This window comes from Macaca mulatta, chromosome 2 (assembly GCF_049350105.2).
Source record: "Macaca mulatta isolate MMU2019108-1 chromosome 2, T2T-MMU8v2.0, whole genome shotgun sequence".
Lineage (NCBI taxonomy): Eukaryota > Metazoa > Chordata > Mammalia > Primates > Cercopithecidae > Macaca > Macaca mulatta.
The window spans coordinates 15750035-15771900 of record NC_133407.1 but is presented as its reverse complement, the minus strand read 5'-3'; the positions used below and the strand labels follow the sequence as shown (position 1 = coordinate 15771900).

Here is a 21866-nt window from a genome sequence, read left to right as displayed (position 1 = left end):
CAAAAAACTAGCCGGGCGAGGTGGCGGGCGCCTGTAGTCCCAGTTACTCGGGAGGCTGAGGCAGGAGAATGGCCTAGACCCGGGAAGTGGAGCTTGCAGTGAGCTGAGATCCGGCCACTGCACTCCAGCCTGGGCAACAGAGCGAGATTCCGTCTCAAAAAAAAATTTTAAAAATAAAAATAAAAAATAAATAAAAAAGTTGGGCCGGGTGCGGTGGCTCAAGCCTGTAATCCCAGCACTTTGGGAGGCCGAGACGGGCGGATCGCGAGGTCAGATCGAGACCATCCTGGCTAACACAGTGAAACCCCGTCTCTACTAAAAATACAAGAAAATTAGCCGGGCGAGGTGGCGGGCGCCTGTAGTCCCAGCTGCTCGGGAGGCTGAGGCAGGAGAATGGCGTGAACCCGGGGGGCCGGAGCTTGCAGTGAGCTGAGATCGCGCCACTGCACTCCAGCCTGGGGCACAGAGCCAGACTCTGTCTCAAAAAAAAAAAAAAAAAAAAAAAGTTGAAGGTTGGCAAGTTTAACATTTTTGGATTATTGTAGACAAATTGGCATGATTTTTTTTCTTTTCTTTTTTTTGAGACAGTCTGGCTCTGTCGCCCAGGCTGGGGTGCAGTGGCCAGATCTCAGCTCACTGCAAGCTCCGCGTCCTGGGTTTATGCCATTCTCCTGCCTCAGCCTCCCAAGTAGCTGGAACTACAGGCGCCCGCCACCTCGCCCAGGTAGTTTTTTGTATTTTTTAGTACAGAAGGGGTTTCACTGTGTTAGCCAGGATAGTCTCAATCTCCTGACCTCGTGATCCACCCGTCTCGGCCTCCCAAAGTGCTGGGATTACAGGCTTGAGCCACCGTGCCCAGCCATGAATTTTTTTCTTTAGAAATTTTATTTTACTTTTTTTTTTCAAGACAGAGTCTTGCAGTGTTTTCCAGGCTGGAGTGCAGTGGCGTGATCTCTCACTGCAACCTCTGCCTCCTGGGTTCAAGCGATTTTCCTGACTTGGCCTCCTGAGTAACTGGGACTACAGGCATACACCACCACGCCCAGCTAATTTTTGTATTTTTAGTAGTGACGGGATTTCACCATGCTAGCCAGGCTGGTCTCGAACTCCTAATCTCAGGTGATCCGCCTGCCTCAGCCTCCCTTAGTTCTGGGATTACAGGCCTGAGCCACCGTGCCTGGCCTCTTTTGAAATTTAAAAATCTCGGCTACTCTGGGCATACTGCCTGTGGGGTAGCCCTGCTCTCCAAGGACCATTACAAAAAAATATATAGATATTTAGTATATAATTTCCCATATTCAGTTTGTTGAAAGAAATTACATTATTAGCCGGATACGGTGGCTCACGACCGTAATCCCAGCACTTTGGGAGTCCAAGGCAGGCAGATCACCTGAGGTCAGGAGTTCGAGACCAGCTTGGCCAATATGGTGAAACCCCATCTCTACTAAAACAACAAAATTAGGCGGGTGTGGTGGTGCATCCCTGTAGTCCTAGCTACTCGGTAGGCTGAGGCAGGAGAATCGCTTGCACCCGGGAAGTGGAGGTTGCAGTGAGCAGAGATAATGCCATTGCACTCCAGCCTGGGTGACAAGCACAAAACTCCATATCAAAAAAAAAAAAAAAAAAATTACATTATTAGATTTTTTATTTTTATTTTCATTTTTATTTATTTGTTTTTTTGGAGACAGAGTTTCGCTCTTGTTTCCCAGGCTGGAATGCAATGGCATGATCTCGGCTCACTGCAACCTCCGCCTCTGAGGTTCAAGTGATTCTTCTGCCTCAGCCTCCCAAGTAGCTGGGATTACAGGCATGTGCCACCACGCCTGAGTAACTTTTTGTATCATTATTGGATTTTGTAAGCAAATTTTTCAAATGTTTGCTGTGAAGCTACTTTGTAAATTTATTTTCCTTTGACAAATGGTGACTGACTGGATTTACCCTCATTTTAGCCTTTTTTAATAAGGGTTAAACTATTTCAGATATTTGGTTTAGATTTCTTTAACTCACAGGATCTATGGCTTGACAAATTTTAATGCCCAGTCTTGCATAGCTTGTTGTAACTTGGTGCTTGAAGAAAATGTTTACTCTTTTCATTTCCTTTTTTTTTTTTTTTTCCTTCTTTTTTTATCTTCTTTTCCAAGGGTTGGCATTCTGGGGACCTAGAGCTAGTTCCTGCAGCATGTGAAGGGGAGAGTAGGGTTTTGTCAGATCCTCCACAGGGGGGAAAAGCTAGTGTCTCTTCCCTTGAGGTATAGTTCTTCCAGTCTGATGAACTGTCAGATCCACTGAGTGATTGGTAAAGCAGATTGGACAGTGACTCGAGGAAGTGGGGGTGGGGACAATATTTTAAGTAGTAACTATCAAAAGTAAAGTGATTCTCTGGGGGCTCAGTAGAGCCATGTATGCTTCTAGCGTTAGCAGTCTGCAGGAATTGTGCAGAGTGTGGTGGTGGTTTCTAAGAGGAAAAGGAGGATGAGTGTGAGAGTGATGAGAGGTGAGTTGGGATGGATTGTAACGCACCAAGAGAAGGGAGCATAAATGTTGGTTTGAGTTTTGGGCAACGAAACTTGCTTAATCCTGATGGCTCTTAATCACAATGTCAGCCCTAAAGTTTCATATTCACAGTTGAGAACTTTTAATTGAATGATTATTTTTTATAGAGTCTTTTACCCTGTTTTGATTTAGAAGTTAAAGAAAGCAGATTTTTATATTGTACGTAATTATAGTTTGGGCTTCCTGGGAAACAGAATCCTGCTGCAAATCTTACATGACTGATTTCTGGACCCAAAGTGGGTTTGACAGTGGGCTGGAGCAGTAATAGCCCACCTACTGTCGGGAGAGGCCAGGGCAGGCATTTCCCAGCAAGCCTGCCTGAAGTGGGTCTTGTCCTAGACTCTAGGACCTAGATCATGCAGGAAAAGTCCCCTGTTTGTGGGAGCTGGAAAAGAGTTGGCTTCATCAGCAAAGTGACCTACCAACAGGAAAGGTGGGGGTCTGGAGAAGCAGATTTAAAATGTTGAAAGCTGTGTTTCTTTAACAAATACCTATTAAGCACCTACTGCCTATGTGAGATACTGCTCTAGTCTGTGTAGGAAACCACAGAAGTGTGATTCTGCTTTTAAGGAGCTTATGTTTTACACTGACCTTTGGCAGAGTCACATATGAAAATGGATATTGGGCTGGGCGCGGTGGCTCACGCCTATAATCCCAACACTTTGGGAGGCCAAGGCGGGCAGATCACAAAGTCAGGAGTTTGAGACCAGCCTGGCCAACATAGTGAAACCCTGTCTCTACTAAAAAATACAAAAAATTAGCTGGACGTGGTGGCGGGCGCCTGTAATCCCAGCTATTTGGGAAGCTGAGGCGGGAGAATAGTTTGAACCCAGGAGGCAGAGGTTGCAGTGAGCCAAGATTGCGCTACTACACTCCAGCACAGGCAACAGAGCAAGACTCCGTCTCAAAAGAAAAAGAAAAAAAAAAGGATATTAAATTTTGTGACTGTCATTCACATGGGCCCTGAACTAATTTTTTTTTTTTTGGCAACAGAGTTTCACTCTTGTTGCCCAGGCTGGAGCGCAATGGTGCGATCTCAACTCACCGCAACCTCCGCCTCCCAGGTTCAAGCGATTCTCCTGCCTCAGCCTCCCGGGTAGCTAGATTACAGGCATGTGCCACCACACCCGGCCAATTTTGTATTTTTAGTAGAGACGGGGTTTCTCCATGTTGGTCAGGCTGGTCTCGAACTCCCGACCTCAGGTGATCCGCCTGCCTCAGCCTCCCAAGTGCTGGGATTACAGGCGTGAGCCACCGTGCCCAGCCACTAATGGTCTTCTTGAGCCTCTGGAGACCAGACCTTTAATAGTCTGTAGTTTTGTTCGTAAGCAGTACATATCTGATATGTTGTAGTTACTCAGTATACTTCTTGAATGAATGTCACTGCCATTTTAAAATAAAAATACAAGTAAGCCAAAAGGAGAAATGAAGTCGCCAGTCTTGCCACACGGACTTAACTACTAACATGCTTCTGAAGATGGGAGATAACTAGCCTCCTGCCGCGGGTCCCTGAGTCTTCCTTCATGGAGAGGGTTCATTGTAGGGACTGGCCATGGGACAACCTTGGTGGTAAAGCCAGCTGTTGAAGAGCCAGAGATATTGATAGTAGGCTTGCCAGGAAAATTCCTTTGGAAGTGGCACTGCTTGCTTGCTCTCAAATTACTATCCTCTGTAACAAGGTTCAGATTGAAAATTATATACTCAGGGACAAAATATAAACTTGGGTTTGGATTAAACTTTTCTTCCTGTTTAAAAAGAGAAGTTAGAATACCTGTGTTGTGTATGCCTAGAACTTAGAAAAATTACAATGTACGAGAATCTTTTCTGCTGTGTTTTTTGTAAGTGGTCTTGTGAGTTAATAAAGAAGCAATGTGATTGGATGGGAAGAATAGCGGATTGGGAGTCTACAATGTCAAATGTTAGTCCTAACTAATCACACAGTAAATTAAAGACTGTGTTTAATCACTTTGAGTCTCAGTTTCCACATCAGTTAAGGAACCACACTAGACAGTCTTTCAGCCCTCCCATGGTAGTATAAGGCATAAACCTCAATTTCCTTACGCTTCTCCAGGACCAGTCTACTTTTCTGTGTCGTTAAGAGTTGAGGGGCTGCCTTTCTAAGATTCTGGGAACCAAATTCTAGGGTAGTTTTCTAAGATTCTAGGAACCAAAAGTTAGCAAGTGAAGAGGAAACAGAATACTTTTGAATTTGCCCAGCTGTGCTTTTTATAGGAAGAGCCATTTCTAGTCAGAGGATTTCAGAGCATTTTAAAACTCTGTGGTGATATGCTGGTTACATTCTTCCTTAGACTAAAATTACAACCTGAATGTACTTAATGATACATATGTGTATTGTAATTTGTAAACATAACTCAAAACCCTGTATCTGAGTCAGGTCTTTTGTGGTTCGCCATTCAGACTTCATTTCTATTTGACAAGCGTTTATTTTAAGATTGCTTTGCGGAGCAGTTGTTTAACATTCAAGTGATCTATTAGTGTTAAGTCTTTAACCAGACTTGTTTTAAATGAGCTGTCTGTTAAGTAGAAAACCAAATATTATAGAAACTTAGATTTCCAATCCAACTTTGCAAAAATCAATGTAACTTAAATGTTGTCTTCACATATGTTTGTTTAACCTGTTTTTTTCCTTCAGTATTCATTTAGAAAAATAGTAACTGTGTGAATAAAATTTTTTAGTTACTCTTGATACTATTGTTTAGCAAGAACTGTAGACTTAATTGGTTGAGAAAAGAACATTTAGAGTAAATGAATGCTTTAGTAAGTTAATTATTTCTTAGCATATCACAAATACATGTAGAAAGAATAAGATCTGATTCTATAGCTTTATTCCTAGGTTATTAAAAGCAAACTTCTATGGAAGTAAGTTCTCATTAGGCTCTCTATATATATGTATACACACACATACATACATACATACATGCATACATACATATAGGCTATGTATTGTAATCCATTTGGTTATTTTGTTGGCGATGTGGGTCAATTGGATGAAAGCCGAAGATGACTTATGTAAATAGCCAAACCATGCTTCAGAATTGTTTTATACATCAATCTAATTCTTACCATTAGTACCGTGGCTTCCTCTCCTCTTTCCTGGTGTCCAGATTGTCACAGTTAAAGGGCATTTTTTTCCTATTTAGCAAATATAACCATTATCAATTTTTAAAATGAGATTTTCGGCCCCTTCCCTTTTGTGTTGTAGGTGCTCCATACTTGCTTGCAGTGCCTATGTGGCTCTGGCTTTGGGTGATAACCTTATGGCTTTGAATCATGCAGATAAACTTCTTCAGCAGCCCAAGCTGTCAGGATCTCTTAAGTAAGTGTGACTTGCCCTGTGTGTCCCTGGTTTCTTTTGTTTTGAGGTTTCTCCTTGGTTTGTGGTTTATGTTGCTTCTTTTTATTCTTCCAGTGGAATATATATTTGTAAGGAAAGCAGCTGTTTAAATGAACTTTTTTTAAGCCATGCCTCAGCAGTGAAAATGTTTTCACTTGTGCTGTACTGAGCATTAGGAGACAAAAACTTCGGACTCTAGTGTCCACTTCTAGGCTTCACTGCAGCACTTTAATTCCCCAAATAAGTCAAGTCCTCAGGGAGAAGACCTACAAAAAAGGAGTTTGGTCAATGTGGTAAATCTACTTTGAGGGACCAGGTACAGTGGCTTACGCCTGTAATCCCAGCACTTTGGGAGGCCAAGGCAGGCAAATCACAAGGTCAGGAGTTCAAGACCAGCCTGGCCAACATGGTGAAACCCGCCTCTACTAAAAATACAAAAAATTAGCTGGGCATAGTGGCAGGTGCCTGTAGTCCCAGCTACTCAGGAGGCTAAGGCAGGAGAATTGCTTGAACCCAGGAGGCAGAAATTGCAGTGAGCCAAGATCACACCACTGCACTCTAGCCTAGGCTACAAAGCATGATTCTGTCTCAAAAATAATATTAATAATAAAATAAATAGACAAGAATTTTAAAATATCTTTCCAAGCTACTGTATCATTCCAAAATGAGCTAGTTTTAGTGAGACTCCAAATACTTCTTCGTTAATATCATTGTCATTCTAAAATTTTCCAAAGCACATTATCTTTTTCTTTTATCAAAATTGAGTAAAATACAGGCCAGATGTGGTGGCTCATGTCTGTAATCCCAGCACTTTGGGAGGCCGAGGTAGGCAGATCATTTGTGGTCCAGACCAGCCCAGCCAACATGGTAAAACCCCATCTCTACTAAAAATATTAAAATTAGCCAGGTGTGGTTGCAGGCGTCCATAATTCCAGCTACTCGGGAAGTTGAAACAGGAGAATCACTTCAGCCTGGGGGGCGGACGTTGCAGTGAGCCAAGGTTGCACCATTGCACTCCAGGCGGAGTGACACAGCAAGACTCCCTCTCAAAAAAATAAAAATAAACTGCATACAGCTTGAAATTTTTGTGTGGTGCTGATCCTGGAAATTTTATCAAAAGCCACGAGTATTCTGCATAACATTAGAACAGTTGTTCTTTCATTCATCGTATAGGTATATACTTATAAATGCCGAAATATAACTACTTACTCTTTTGCTTTTTAGTGATCCCCAGACATACCTAGTGCTTTTTTTTTTAAAAAAAAAAAAAAAAAAGGTAATTAAGGCCAGGCGCGGTGGCTCACACCTGTAATCCCAGCACTTTGGGAGGCCTACGCAGCAAATCATTTGAGGTCAGGAGTTGGAGACCAGCCTTGCCAATATGGTGAAACCCCATCTCTACTGCAAATACAAAAATTAGCCAGGCATGGGGGCGCACTCCTGTAATCCCAGTTACTCAGGAGGCTGAGGCACGAGAATTGCTTGAGCCTGGGAGGCAGAAGCTGCAGTGAGCCGAGACTGTACCACTGTACTCCAAACTGGGTGACAGAGTGAGACTCCATCTCAAAAAAAAAGTAGTAAGAAATCATTCAACAATATAAGAGACTTTGTCACAATTCAAATATAAGGGAACTCCTGCTCTTCTGCAAGAAAATCTTGTCCAATATTCAGGCTTGGAGATGGGGAAGATCCTAATTTTCAGTTCAAGGCATTTGGGTTGCCTCTAAAGTACCTTCCATTCTTACCATTGCCCAACTCAAAATACCAATGTTGGGAATTGCAGCTCCTGCTGGTGTTCAGATTGTGGTGTATACGGCCATTATGAGAGAACTGGACTTTGTGTGTGTGTGTGACTGAGTCTCTCTCTGTGACCCACGCTAGAGTGCAGTGGCGCAATCTCAACTCACTGCAACCTCTGCTATCTGGGTTCAGGTGATTCTCCTGCCTCAGCCTCCCGAGTAGCTGGAACTACAGGAGCCCACCACCACATCCGGCTAATTTTTTTTTCTTTTTTCGAGACAGAGTTTCACTCTGTCACCTAGGCTAGAGTGCAGTGGCATGATCTCAGCTCACTGCAACCTCTGCCTCCCCGGTTCAAGCGATTCTCCTGCCTCAGCCTCCTGTGTAGCTGGGATTGCAGGCGCACGCCACTATGCCCTGCTAATTTTTTTTTTTTTTTCTTTTTTTGAGATGGAGTTTCACAGGCATGAGCCACCGTGCCTGGCTAGTTTTTGTATTTGCTCTTATTGCCCAGGCTGAAGTGCAGTGGTGTGATCTTGGCTCATCACAACTTCCACCTCCTGGGTTCAAGCGATTCTCCTGCCTCATCCTCCCAAGTAGCTGGGATTACAGGCATGTACCACCACTCCCAGCTAATTTTGTATTTTTAGTAGAGACGGGGTTTCTCCATGTTGGTCAGGCTGGTCTCAAACTCCTGACCTCAGGTGATCTGCCCGTCTCGGCCTCCCAAAGTGCTGGAATTACAGGTGTGAGCCACCACGCCAAACCTGGAGAGCTTTAAAACTGTAAAAGTTTAGTTTGTGTTGTTCTTATGTAGAAAGTCATTAAGATTTTGAGCAGATCAGAAGGTCCCCAGTTAAAAAAAAAAAATCAGGCGTGGTGGCTCACGCCTGTAGTCCCAGCACTTTGGGAGGCCGTGGTGGATGGATCATGAGGTCAGGAGATTGATACCATCCTGGCCAACATGGTGAAACCCCGTCTCTACTAAAAATACAAAAAATTACCCGGGCATGGTGGCGTGTGCCTGTTATCCCAGATACTCGGGAGGCTCAGATGGGAGAATCCCTTGAACCAGGGAGTCAGAGGTTGCAGTGAGCCAAGATCGTGCCATTGCACTCCAGCCTGGCAACACAGCAAGAGACTCCATCTCAAAAAGAAAAATAAAAAGAGAGAGAGAGAGACACATTTTTAGCAGGGATGAAGTATGTCTAAGGCTATTTTAATTTGGAAAAATTCCATCAGGTGATCATCAGGAAAATGGCTCAAAGTAAGAGACTGGAAGAAGTAGGCTGTTGTAAGCCAGGAGGGTGTGCATCTGACCTGGCATTCATGGGGATAAAATAGATGATGCGAAAGCAGGAAACCTTTCAAATAGAATCTGATCTGGCGCTCTGGTGCTTTTAGACTCTTCCAGCAGCGGAGACTGGAGGAATCTGATTCTCATGCTCTACACACGGGCATCTATTCTTGGATCTCTCTCTATAGAACAGCATAAATTTGCCAATTGCGAACTACTTTCTGAATTGATATGTATACTTTGTTCTACTTAGCTAATATGAAAATTGTTATAGTACTTATATATTTTTTTAGAGACAGGGTCTCATTCCATGGTCCAGGCTGGAGTGCAGTGGCACAATCATAGCTTACTGTAGCCTTGAACTCCTGGGCTCAAGTAGTCCTCACACTCTGCCTCCCAAGTGCTGGGATTACACACATGAGCCACCACACCCAGCCTTAAGATGTTTTTAAAGAGATAAAATTTAAGTAACTCTTTTTTTTTTTTTTCTGATACAGAGTCTCGCTCTGTCGCCCAGGCTGGAGTACAGTGGCGTGACCTCGGCTCACTGCAAGCTCCGCCTCCTGAGTTCACGCCATTCTCCTGCCTCAGCCTCCCTAGTAGCTAGGACTACAGGCACCCGCCACCACGCCCAGCTAATTTTTTGTATTTTTAGTAGAGACGGGGTGTCACCATATTAACCAGGGTGGTCTCAATCTCCTGATCTCGTGATCCGCCCGTCTTGGCTTCCCAAAGTGCTGGGATTACTGGCATGAGCCACCACACCCGTCAAGTAACTCTTTATTTTTATTTATTTATTTATTTATTTTTGAGACGGCGTCTCACTGTGTCATTCAGGCTGAGGTACAGCATGATCACCGCTCACTGCAGCCTCAGTCTCCCAGGCTTAAGTGATTCTCCCATTTCAGCCTCCTGAGTAGCTGAGACTACAGGCATATAGCACCACGCCCAGCTAGTTTTTGTATTTTTTTTGTAGAGACAGGGTTTTGCCATGTTGCCCACTGGGCTCAAGCAGTCCACCCACCTAGGCCTCTTGAAGTGTTGAGATTAAAGGCATGAGCCACTATACCCAGCCAGTTGATTCGTTTTACCTAAATAAATTTAGATTTCAATTTAAGGACATGAAATATGAGACATATATCCAGTGTATAATAACATAATATACCCAGCATTATTTTACATTGGGTATTTTTGTAGTGTTGTACTTTTCAGTTTGGAATCTGTTTTTTCATTTTAGGTTTTTGGGACATTTATATGCTGCAGAAGCCCTCATCTCTCTCGACAGGATATCTGATGCCATTACTCACTTGAACCCGGAGAACGTCACTGATGTCTCCTTAGGGATCTCTTCAAATGAGCAGGACCAAGGTTAATGAGGACACCTTTGATCCGAACTGGTCACTGTTTCCATTTCCTTCCTGTCATAATTCAGGATGTGTGGAAATTTCAGGGCATGGTGGTAATGAGGAGAAAAGTTTTAGGTCGGCTTTCCACATTTTTGTTTGTATTTACTTTGTAGCAGTTGTTTGCTAAGTAGACCTGAGAGTTAATGGTCACATTGTCTAAATTTTCACTTTTGAAAGGCTGGTACTGTTAGAATGGTTAATGTGGTTCTGATACTGTTTATTTGTTTTCCTTTGGAGTGATTCTAAAATCCACAGGGGCGTAAAAATACTGCATTCAAGAGTCAGTTTCAGGCCGGGCGCAGTGGCTCACACCTGTAATCCCAGCACTTCGGGAGGCGGTAGCAGGAGGATCACTTGAGCCCAGGAGTTCGAGACCAGCCTGGGCAACCTAGTGAGACCCTGTCTCTATTTTAAAAATAAGGAGAGAAAAGTTTGTTTTAAATCATTGCTAAATTTTTAAATAATTGCCAGGCGTGGTGGCTCATGCCTCTAATCCCAACACTTTGGGAGGCCGAGGTGAGCAGATCACCTGAGGTCAGGAGTTCAGGACCAGCCTGGCCAACATAGTGAAACCCCGTCTTTACCAAAAATACAAAATTACTGGGACATGGTGGCACGTGTGTGTAATCCCAGCTACTCAGGAGGCTGAGACAGGAGAATCGCTTGAACTCAGGAGGTGGAGGTTGCAGTGAGCCAAGATCACGCCACTGCACTCCAGCCTGGGTGACAGAGTGACAGTCTGTCTGGGAAAAGAAAAAAAAAAATTAAATAATTTAAGCTGTATGACATTCACTTTACTCAAGATTAGTGCTCAGGTTTGAGATGGTAGTGGGGTGGTAGCATTCTGACATCTTTTAATGGAATCTCCACTACGTGAAAAGTAAATAAATTGCTTTATATTAAATTTCCATTTCATAAAGAAAGTTAGGTTTTTAGAAAATATGCTCTCGGCTGGGCACAGTGGCTCACGCCTGTAATCCCAGCACTTTTGGAGGCCGTGGTGGGTGGATCACCTGAGGTCAGGAGTTTAAGACCAGCCTGACCAACATGGTGAAACCCTGTCTCTATTAAAAATACAAAATTAGCCAGGCATGGTGGTATGCCCCTGTAATCCCAGCTACTCAGGAGGCTGAGGCCAGAGAATCACTTGAACTCAAGAGGCGGAGGTTGCAGTGAGTCGCACCATTGCACTCCGGCCTGGGGCGGCAACAACAGCAAAACTCCATCTCCAAAAAAAAAAACAAACAAACCAGCCTGACAAACATGGTGAAACCCCGTCTCCACTAAAAATACAAAAATTAGCCAGGCGTGGTGGCGCATGCCTGTAATCCTAGCTATTCAGGAGGCTGAGGCAGGAGAATCGCTTGAACCCAGGAGGTGGAGGTTGCAGTGAGCCGATATCGTGCCACCGCACTCCAGCCAGGGCAACAGAGCGAGGCTGCGTCTCAAAAAAAAAAAAAAAAAAAAAGAAAAGGAAAGAAAATATGCCCTTTGCCTTCTGAGCCTGAGGAAAAAAAAAAGAAAATATGCTCTGTTGTTCTGCCCCTCAGATTTATTTTCATGTTTTTGTAGGATCAGACAAAGGTGAAAATGAAGCAATGGAATCCTGTAAGTAAGAAGTTTTGTGATACTTAAGTAGCCTGGCCTGCATTCCAAAAATTAGACTCTAAATCTTCTATGTTCGTTTTTCTGCCTGAGGAATACTGCTGTGCTGAGTGGCTCCTCAAGGCAATAGGTGGGGTTGCTCCTTTGTTGTTTGCACAGCCTCTTCACCAGTGTCTACACTCTTTTTCCTCAGCTGGGAAGCGGGCCCCTCAGTGCTACCCCAGTTCCGTCAACTCTGCCAGGACTGTGATGCTGTTCAACCTTGGCAGTGCTTACTGCCTGAGGAGCGAATATGACAAAGCCCGAAAGTGTCTCCACCAGGTGAGTCCAGACTGGGAGGAACTGAACCTTGTAAAGCAGCCAACACAAGTTTGAGGTTTATATATTTTTTTTGTTATTTTGTTTGAGGCATCTGGTCAGTTTGTTAAACATTGGAATATCACTTTCCCAGATTTAAAAATATTCTTGCAACATAAACAACTGATCAGCATTGTAAATTAACCTAGACACTTAATGAAGAGTTTTTCTTGATGATTTTACTTAATTTTTTTTTTTTTTTTTTTTTTGCCGGGCACGGTGGCTCATGCCTCCCAGCATTTTGGGAGGCTGAGGTGGGCAAATCATGAGGTCAGAAGTTTGAGACCAGCCTGGCCAATATGGTGAAACCCCATCTCTACTAAAAAATACAAAAATTAGCCAGGTTGGTGACACGTGCCTGTAGTCCCAATTACTAAGGAAGCTGAGGCAGGAGAATCATTTGAATCCGGGAGGCGGAGGTTGCAGTGAGCCAAGATCGCGCCACTGCACTCCAACCTGGGCAACAGAGGGAGACTCTGTCTCAAAAAAAAAAAGAATGTTTAAATTTCAAATCAACAGAATAAAAAGCAACTTGGGGCCAGGCACAGTGGCTCACCCACACTCTGGGAGGCTGAGACAGGCAGATCACTTGAGTCCAGCAGTTTGAGACCAGCCTGGGCAACATAATGAGACCATAGCTCTACTAAAAATACCAAAAATTAGCCAGGCATGGTAGTGCATTCCTGTAGTCCCAGATACTTAGGAGACAGAGGTAGGAGGATCACCTGTGCCTGGGAGGTCAAGGCTGCAGTGAGCAAAGATCATGCCACTGCATTCCAGCCGGGGCAACTGGAGCGAGACCCTGTCCCAAAAAAAAAAAAAAAAAAAAAAACGAAGGAGTAACTTGACAGTTTTAATTATTAAAATTCCAAAAGATGGAAAACTGTCTAACAGATCACTTATATAAATAATAGTGCATCTGTACAGTTGAAGACAATGCAGCTATAAACTCTGGGTACTAAATTGAAAGATGTCCAAGACATACTAAATGAAAACAGCAAGGTGTGAAACAGTTTCTGTACAACCCTGTATACATGCATAAAAGATCTCTGAAAGGACACACCAAGAAACTGTGAATATTAGTTGTAGGGGTGGCAGGATGAATACTACATGGCTGGAGCAGTAGAACGGGAGACTTTTCAGTGTATACTCTTATGCTTTTAAATTTTAAATTGTGTAAATCTTTTTTTCAAAAAGTGAATTATAGACTGGGCGCAGTGGCTCACACCTGTAATCCCAACACTTCGGGAGGCCAAGGCGGGCAGATCCTGAGGTCAGGAGATCAAGACCATCCTGGCTAATACGGTGAAACCCCATCTCTACTAACAATACAAAAAAATTAGCCAGGCGTGGTGGCATGTACCTGTAGTCCCAGCTACTCGGGAGGCTGAGGCAGAAGAATGGCGTGAACCCAGGAGGCGGAGCTTGCAGTGAGCCAAGATCGTGCCACTGTACTCCAGCCTGGGCAACAGAGTGTGACTCTGTCTCAAAAAAAAAAAAAAAAAAAAGTGAATTATAAATCCACCTTTCAGAAAGCCAATACTAGAGAAACTCCATACATACTAAAGAAAGCTGCTGGCAAGGCCGGGCGCGGTGGCTCACGCCTGTAATCCCAGCACTTTGGGAGGCCAGCGCAGGCAGATCCTGAAGTCAGGAGATCGAGACCATCCTGGTTAACATGGTGAAACCCCGTCTCTACTAAAAATACAAAAAATTAGCTGGGCGTGGTGGCAGACACCTGTAGTCCCAGCAACCTGGGAGACTGAGGCAGGAGAATGGCGTGAACCCGGGAGGCAGAGCTTGCAGTGAGCCAAGATTGTGCCACTGCACTCCAGCCTGGGCGACAGAGCGAGACTCCATCTCAAAAAAAAAAGAAAGAAAAAAAAGAAAGCTGCCAGCAATACATAACTAAAATAAACCTCTGAATTCTACCGCTGAAATGGTGCATCATGAAGCTTCAAGGAAGATTTTGATTGGATCTCTTTAGGTCACCTGCCAATCCCTGGACCAGTCATGGGCATGGAGCCATACCTGTCGTAGGGGACTAGGTATCACCATTGGCAGCCCCAGAGGAATCTCACAAAATTAGAAATAATTCCTCAAAAGGACATTCATCCAGCAAATATCTGTTGAGTACTTACTTCTGAGCTAACCCATGGGAATAAGACTGCAAATAAGCAGACATGCTACAACCTTGCCCTTGTTTGTAGACCTTTGCAGTTAGGAGACACCTTCCTAAAAAGGGAATTGCCACGCAATTCAGAGGGTATGCAGGATTTTAAGACTTCTGATCTAGAAAGTTTGTATCAAATGGTCCATTCTCCAGCAGCACTTGAGAAGGCCCACATCCCCACATGCTTGCCACAGCAACTCAAGTTGAAATTAAACCTCTTCTCAGGAGATAGGGTGGCTTTCAGCCAGACGCGGTGACTCACGCCTGGAATCCCAGCACTTTAGGAGGCTGAGGCGGGCAGATCACCTGAGGTCGGGAGTTTGAGACCAGCCTGACCAACATGGAGAAACCCTGTCTCTACTAAAAATGCAAAAATTAGCTGGGCGTGGTGGCTCATGCTTGTAAGCTCAGCTACTCGGGAGGCTGAGGCAGGGGAATTGCTTGAACCCAGGAGGCGGAGGTTGCAGTGAGCCGAGATCGTGCCGTTGCACTCCATCCTGGGCAACAAGAGCGAAACTCCGTCTCAAAAAAAAAAAAAAAAAAAAAAGCCTATGTGACTTTCACATAGGTTCCTGCTTATGTAAGCAACCTTGTTGTGCCTAGAAGTGATGATGCTTTACCATGTGGAAAATAACTACAAATTCTATTTAGTCAACTTAATGGCATCTGGTCAGCATGTCTGATCCCAAATCAGACAAGTTAAGTCACAGACTGTCCAGGGTAACATGTTTGATACTATCTAGGCATTGAGTGTATGAGTTAAACCAATAAGAGTTACAATGTTTCAGTCTTCCCAGTAGCAAGGCTAGGATGTTTAACAGCCCCTCTCAAAGTGCCCCCAGACCCCAATCACTGCAGCAAACAGAGCTTTTGATCTAAAGTTACAGTGTGTACAGTCCAGCTCAGGTTCTCATACAGCAGGTGGCCATGGCTGCTGCCACGCTGGGAGAGACAGATGGGGTCAGGCCTGGTTCGGGGTCTGAAGGGGGTCTTGTTTTGGTCCCTTGGTTTTTAGGTTAATCCAATGGCTGGAACTTTGTTAATTGGGAGGCCCACCCTGCCTGGGAGGGAAGAACAGTAATGTGAAGAGTTGGAAGGGGCTCCGAGTAGATGTTTCCAAGGTTGCCTGCCCACTGCTAACCATTCTGAACAGCCAGTAAGCAAAATGCCATTAAGTATCATAAAGATGTTGTCTTGAATTCTTGTATTTTAAAAAAAGCTTCAGACTAGTCATTGCAAAAAATAGTAAAGAAAATGTGTTACTAGCCACTTGGATGGAAAATAGAGATTTTAGTATCCACAGAATGGGCCTGGCACAGTGGCTCATGTCTGTAATCCCAGCACTTTGGGAGGCCAAGGCGGGTGGATCATCTGAGGTGAGGAGTTCAAGACCAGCCTGGACAACATGGTGAAACCCCATCTCTACTAAAAATACAAAAAATTAGCCGGGCATGGTGGCAGGAGCCTGTAATCCCAGCTACTTAGGAGACTGAGGCAGGAGAATAGCTTGAACCCAGGAGGCAGAGGTTGCAATGAGCCGAGACCGTGCAGTTGCAGTCCAGCCTGGGCAACAAGAGCAAAACTCCGTCTCAAAAAAAAATCCACAAAATGGTGTAAAGACAATCTTGCCTATACAGCTTACCTAGAAAGCTAGGCTTAGATGTATAAAATTTCATTTTCTGAAAAGAGTTGTTATACCTCAGTGATGTGGCGAGAGGAATAAAAGCTCCCCCACCTCATTCATGAGGAACTTCTTAGAAGCACGTGCTCTGGGCAAGATGCCCCACTAGTCTGGGATTTCTCCTGATGCTGCCAGAAACCAACCTAGTACACGTTTCTGGTTCTCCCCAACATCTCCCACATTCAAGCTTCTACTTAGACCTTCAGTACCATTTCTCCCCATTTTCTGCCTATGAGATATCTACCCTGCAAGGACTAAAGCAGGCCTCCATTACCCCAAAGCTCTATTTGAAAGAAACTTCTTTTCTTTCCATATTCACAGCACATTCACTGCCTTTCTCCCTGGTATTTATGTAACTTTGTTTGGATTACTGTTAGTTATTTGCATGGTTGTTTATTATCAGGGGAAGTCCCTGACTTATCTCCATACCCACCTCTGGTCAGTAAGTATTTGTAGAAGTCCATTATCTGATTAGATTAAGAGAAGAGGCAGAGCTGTCTGGAAGCAATGAGCAACTAAAACTAGATGGGGAAATACAAGTTGATAATAAGGTGAGGAATATTTTGGCTATAACCCAAAGAGGCCCAGACTGAAGAAATAAACCTGTAATTTCAGCACTTTTGTCCAGAGCAGTTCAGGCTTCTTTTCTCAGGACTGGATCAGAGAGAAACTGCTGGCCGATGCTGCGGCTCTTTCTCAGATCTAAGGGCAGCATGGTGCCTAAACTAGTAAATTATTTTATTGGACTAAATTGTACTGTGTTTCAGTCCTTAAGAATGGGGACACCAAACATGCTATGTGGTACATTTTTTCTGTATTACTATTTACGTTTGAATTGTTATTCCTGACATTGACAACTTACAGTTTATAATACTGAGGTGTTACTTAGGAAAACAAATGGGCCTGCAGATTTTTATGTAAATGCAACTGTGTGTGTCTGTTGTGAAAGCCACCAGCAGACTTGCATGGTTGATTGTAGTATCAGGGTATCCAGTCACACATCTCAAAACCCAGAGTATTACATGTCTAGCTTAATTGGTAGGTTTTAAGACAAAAGGAGCTGAGGCTCATCACAGCAAAACAACAGGTAGTCTCTAGGAAGTCACGAGGGAATGAGCTTGAATAAATTTGTTACCTTGTTGGTTGGCAGATGTACTTGGAGTGTGTATCTTAAGCTGTTGGTTTTTCATGGGCATCTTTCTGTTTTGAGCAAAGGCGGCTTCAATGATCCATCCTAAAGAGGTGCCCCCTGAGGCCATCTTGCTGGCAGTCTACCTTGAGCTGCAGAATGGTGAGTAATTCTCTCTGTTTAGGACTGTATCCCTTCAACGAGCCCGACATTTTTTGGTTGGGGGACAGGGTCTCACTGTGTTGCCCAGGCTGGAGTGCAGTGGTACCATCAGAGCTTACTGCAGCCTCCAAACTCCTGGGCTCAAGCAGCCTTCCCACCTCAGCCTCCCAGGTAACTGGGACTACAGGTGCACACCACAGAGCCCAACTAATTTTTTTAAATTTTTTGTAGAGATGTGGTCTCGCTTTGTTGCCCAGGCTGCTCTCAAACTCATGGGCTCAAGCAATCCTCCCATCTTACCCTCCCTAGTAGCTGGGATGACAAGCATAAGCCACCATGCCCAGCCAAGGCTGGGATTTTTAATGTCTGTTTTTTCTCTTCAGATTCAAAACTGCCTTCCTTGAAGATATGACCCATCAAATTCTGTTTTTGTTTTTTTTTTTTTTTTTTTTTTTGAGATTGAGTCATGCTGTGTCACCCAGGCTAGAGTGCAGTGGCACTATCTCAGCTCACTGCAACCTCCGCCTCCCGGGTTCAAGGTTCAAGAGATTCTCCTGACTCAGCCTCTCAAGTAGCTGGGATTACAGGTGCCCGCCACCATGCCTGGTTAATTTTTGTATTTTTAGTAAATTAATCCTGGGATTACAGGAGTGAGCCAGAGCGGATGACCCATCAAATTCTTCTACATAAAAATATAGTTAGGAGCTGGGCGCAGTGGTGCATGCCTATAATACCAGCACTTTGGGAGGCTGAGGTGGGCTGATCACCAGAGTCCAGGAGTTTAAGACCAACTTGGGCAACATGGCAAAACCCCATCTCTACAAAAAATACAAAAATTAGCTGGGTGTGGTGATGTGCACCTGTAGTTCCAGCTACTCGGAAGGCTGAGATAGGAGGATCACTTGAGCCCTGGAGGTTGAGGCTGCAGTGAGCTGAGATCATGCCAAAATGAGACCTTGTCTAAACAAATAATAATGGGCCGGGCGCAGTGGTTCACACCTGTAATCCCAGCATTGGGAGGCCGACGCAGGTGGATCATTTGAGGTCAGGAGTTTGAAACTGGCCTAGCCAACATGGTGAAACCCCATCTCTACTAAAAATACAAAAATTAGCCAGGCGTGCTAGTGCACGCCTGTAATCCCAGGTATTCAGGAGGCTAAAGCAAAAGAATCGCTTGAGCCTGGGAGATGGGAGGTTGCGGTGAACCGAGACACGCCACTGCACTCCAGTCTGGGCGACAGAGTGAGACCCTGTCTCAAATAGTAATAATAAAAAATATCTATATCTAGATAGATAGATTGACTGATAGATATAGTTGGGGAGTTTTTGGTATCCTACAAATACTCCTTACAAGTTAAGCTTATCACCTTTTATCTGAGAAAATACAGAATCATAACTTCTGACACTTAATTATAATTAATCCCTATTAACCTTTCTCATAGGCAGCTAAATGACTAATTGAGAACATGAGTTAGACTGTAGTTGCTTTGAGTTGTACACCATAGTATTTTGAACACATATATTAACAAGTTTTACAGTAAGCCAGTTCTTGCTGAGAATTATTTATTCAAACATAAATTCAGGTCATGCCTCTAGGGCATATACGATCTGCAAGATGTATCTCACTAGAAGAAAGGCTGTCGGCTCTAGATATGAGATAGCATGAAGTAGAAAAGAGACATGAATGAGAGAGATTAGAAGGGACAGAACTAGGCCGGGTGCAGTGGCTCACTCACGCCTGTAATCCCAACACTTGGGAGGCCGAGGCGGGCGGATCACGAGGTCAGGAGATCGAGACCATCCTGGCTAACATGGTGAAAATAAATGTTATTTTCTCTGTCTCTACTAAAAATACACAAAATTAGCTGGGCGTGTTGGCACGCAGTTGTAGTTCCAGCTACTCAGGAGGCTAAGGCAGGAGAATTGCTTGAATCCTGGAGGCGGAGGGAGATCGTGCCACCACACTCCAGCCTGGACGACAGAGCGAGACTCTGTCTCAAAAAACAAAAAAGGGACAGAAATGAAGTCACAGCCAGGCGTGGAGTCCTAGCTACTCTGGAGGCTGAGGCAGGAGGATTGCTTAAGGCCAAGAGTTCAAGGCTATAGTGTGCAGTATTGCTCCTGTGAACAGTCACTGCACTCCAGCCTGGGCAACATAGTGAGACCCTGTCTCTTTTTTAAAAAATAAAAAATAAAAAAAGGCTGGGCACAGTAGCTCATGCCTGTAATCCCAGCTACTCTGGAAGCTGAGGCAGGAGAATCGCTTGAACCTCGGAGATGGAGGTTGCAGTGAGCCATAATCACCCCACTGCACTCCAGCCTGGGCCGCAGAACAAGACTCTGTCTCAAAGAAAACCCAGTGTTCAAAGGCATAACTCCTTGTTGACCATGGGAACTCTTACAAGGCTCCCCTTTTTTTTTAATAGCTGAAGAAGGGGTCTTAAGTGCCTGGCACCCAGCCAGACTTAGCCTCCTTAAAGATGTGATTAGGGTTAGTGCATTGCCCTAGACTGTTTCATTGTTTTTTGTTTTGAGATAGGGTCTCAGTTTGTCACCCAGGCTGGAATGTAGTGGCGTGATCTCAGCTCACTGCAGCCTTGACCTCCCAGGTTCAAGCAGCCCTCCTGCCTCAGCCCCCCACATAGCTGGGACTACAGACATACACCACCACGCCCAGCTAATTTTTGTATTTTTTCTAGAGACAGGGTTTCACCATGTTACCCAACCTGGTCTCAAACTCCTGAGCCCAGACGATCTGCCCACCTCGGCCTCCCAAAGTGCTAGGGTTACAGACGTGAACCAACCCTCCGAGCTGATTGTTTCTTTTATACAGCCCACCTATAACAAGTTCTCTATCTGGGCTGTACCTTAGAATCACTGGGAAACTTTTAAAAATTCCATTGCCTGGCCGGGCGCGGTGGCTCACGCCTGTAATCCCAGCACTTTGGGAGTTCAAGGCGGGCAGATCACGAGATCAGGAGATCGAGACCATCCTGGCTAACATGGTGAAACCCCGTTTCTACTAAAAATACAAAAAATTAGCTGGGCGTGGTGGCGGGCGCCTGTAGTCCCAGCTACTCGGGAGGCTGAGGCAGGAGAATGGCGTGAACCCGGGAGGCGGAGGCTGCAGTGAACCTAGATGGTGCCCCTACACTCCAGCCTGGGGACAGAGGGAGACTCCGTCTCAAAAAAAAAAAAAAAAAAAGTTCCATTGCCCGGGCCATGCCCTACATCACTTAAATTGGAATTTCTGGGGATAGGATGGAGGCTTTATGGGATTCCAGTGTACAGCCAAGGCTGCAGATGACGGCTCTTCTAGATCATCTTTTACCTCCCTAGCAGGATTCTCATGGCTTGCTTTGTGTGTGGTAGTATTGTTGCTTGCTTTTTTAACGGGAAGTGTTTTTATAGGTAATACTCAGCTGGCCTTACAGATCATCAAAAGGAATCAGCTGCTCCCTGCAGTGAAAACACACTCTGAAGTGAGAAAGAAGCCAGTGTTTCAGCCTGTCCACCCGATCCAGCCCATCCAAATGCCGGCTTTCACCACTGTGCAGAGAAAGTGATACTTCGCTTTTGGAAAACTGTTACCTGAGACCCAGGGGAGTATTTACTGGCCATTTTACTTGTATCACAGCAGAATGAATAAAAGATGGTGAAGGCTGTTAATTTTGAGACGGTTCTACCCCTGACTTTTTGCCAAAAGCTTACTTAAAATTAAGGATTTACTAGGTCATCATCAGCTGGTTTTCTTTTGTTTTTTTTTTGTTTTGTTTTGAGACGGAGTCTCACTCTGTTGCCCAGGCTGGTGTGCAGTGGCTGGATCTCAGCTCACTGCAAGCTCCGCCTCCCGGGTTTACGCCATTCTCCTGCCTCAGCCTCCCGCGTAGCTGGGACTACAGGCGCCCGCCACCTCGCCCAGCTAGTTTTTTTGTACTTTTTAGTAGAGACGGGGTTTCACCGTGTTCGCCAGGATGGTCTCGATCTCCTGACCTTGTGATCCACCCGTCTCGGCCTCCCAAAGTGCTGGGATTACAGGCTTGAGCCACCGCGCCCGGCCTGCTGTTTTTCTTAATTTCAGCCAGACTATTAATTTTGAGACATTATGTAATATATGCCATAGGCAATTAAAACATAATTTTATCAGAAGTCTTTTCTTGACTCTTAGATTATTTTAGCATCTGAGGTTTTGTGTTAATGTTTAAAAATTGACAAAGAAGAATATCAACAGTAGATAAATAGCCAATTCAGAAGCTGACCTGGGAGTAAAGGGGAGGGAAAGAGAGTTGATGTGTTTTATGTCTAGTGTGATGACTGAAAAGACGAGAAAATGTGTTGAGAAATTTGGTTAAGAAGACACAACTGGGCCAGGCACAGTGGCTCATCCCTATAATCCCAGCACTTTGGG

The 21866-nt window shown here is 44.5% G+C and overlaps 1 protein-coding gene across 17 annotated transcripts in view; it reads left to right on the top strand.

Moving 5' to 3' along the window:
* CNOT10 (CCR4-NOT transcription complex subunit 10) overlaps window positions 1-21127 on the top strand; it is a 99130-nt gene extending 78003 nt beyond the window's left edge. For 15 of the 17 annotated variants that reach the window (XM_077991359.1, XM_028843612.2, XM_077991358.1 and 12 more), the window contains 6 exons: window positions 5777-5890; window positions 10183-10313; window positions 11924-11959; window positions 12150-12277; window positions 17383-17458; window positions 20870-21127. In XM_077991359.1, coding sequence (XP_077847485.1) covers window positions 5777-5890; window positions 10183-10313; window positions 11924-11959; window positions 12150-12277; window positions 17383-17458; window positions 20870-21024 — 640 coding nt within the window. In that variant the 3' untranslated portion in view covers window positions 21025-21127. Of the gene's footprint in view, window positions 1-5776; window positions 5891-10182; window positions 10743-11923; window positions 11960-12149; window positions 12278-17382; window positions 17459-20869 lie in introns of all 17 variants that reach the window. The other 2 variants (XR_013413531.1, XR_013413530.1) reach the window with 1 other exon arrangement.
* The last annotated feature ends 739 nt before the right edge of the window (window positions 21128-21866 follow it).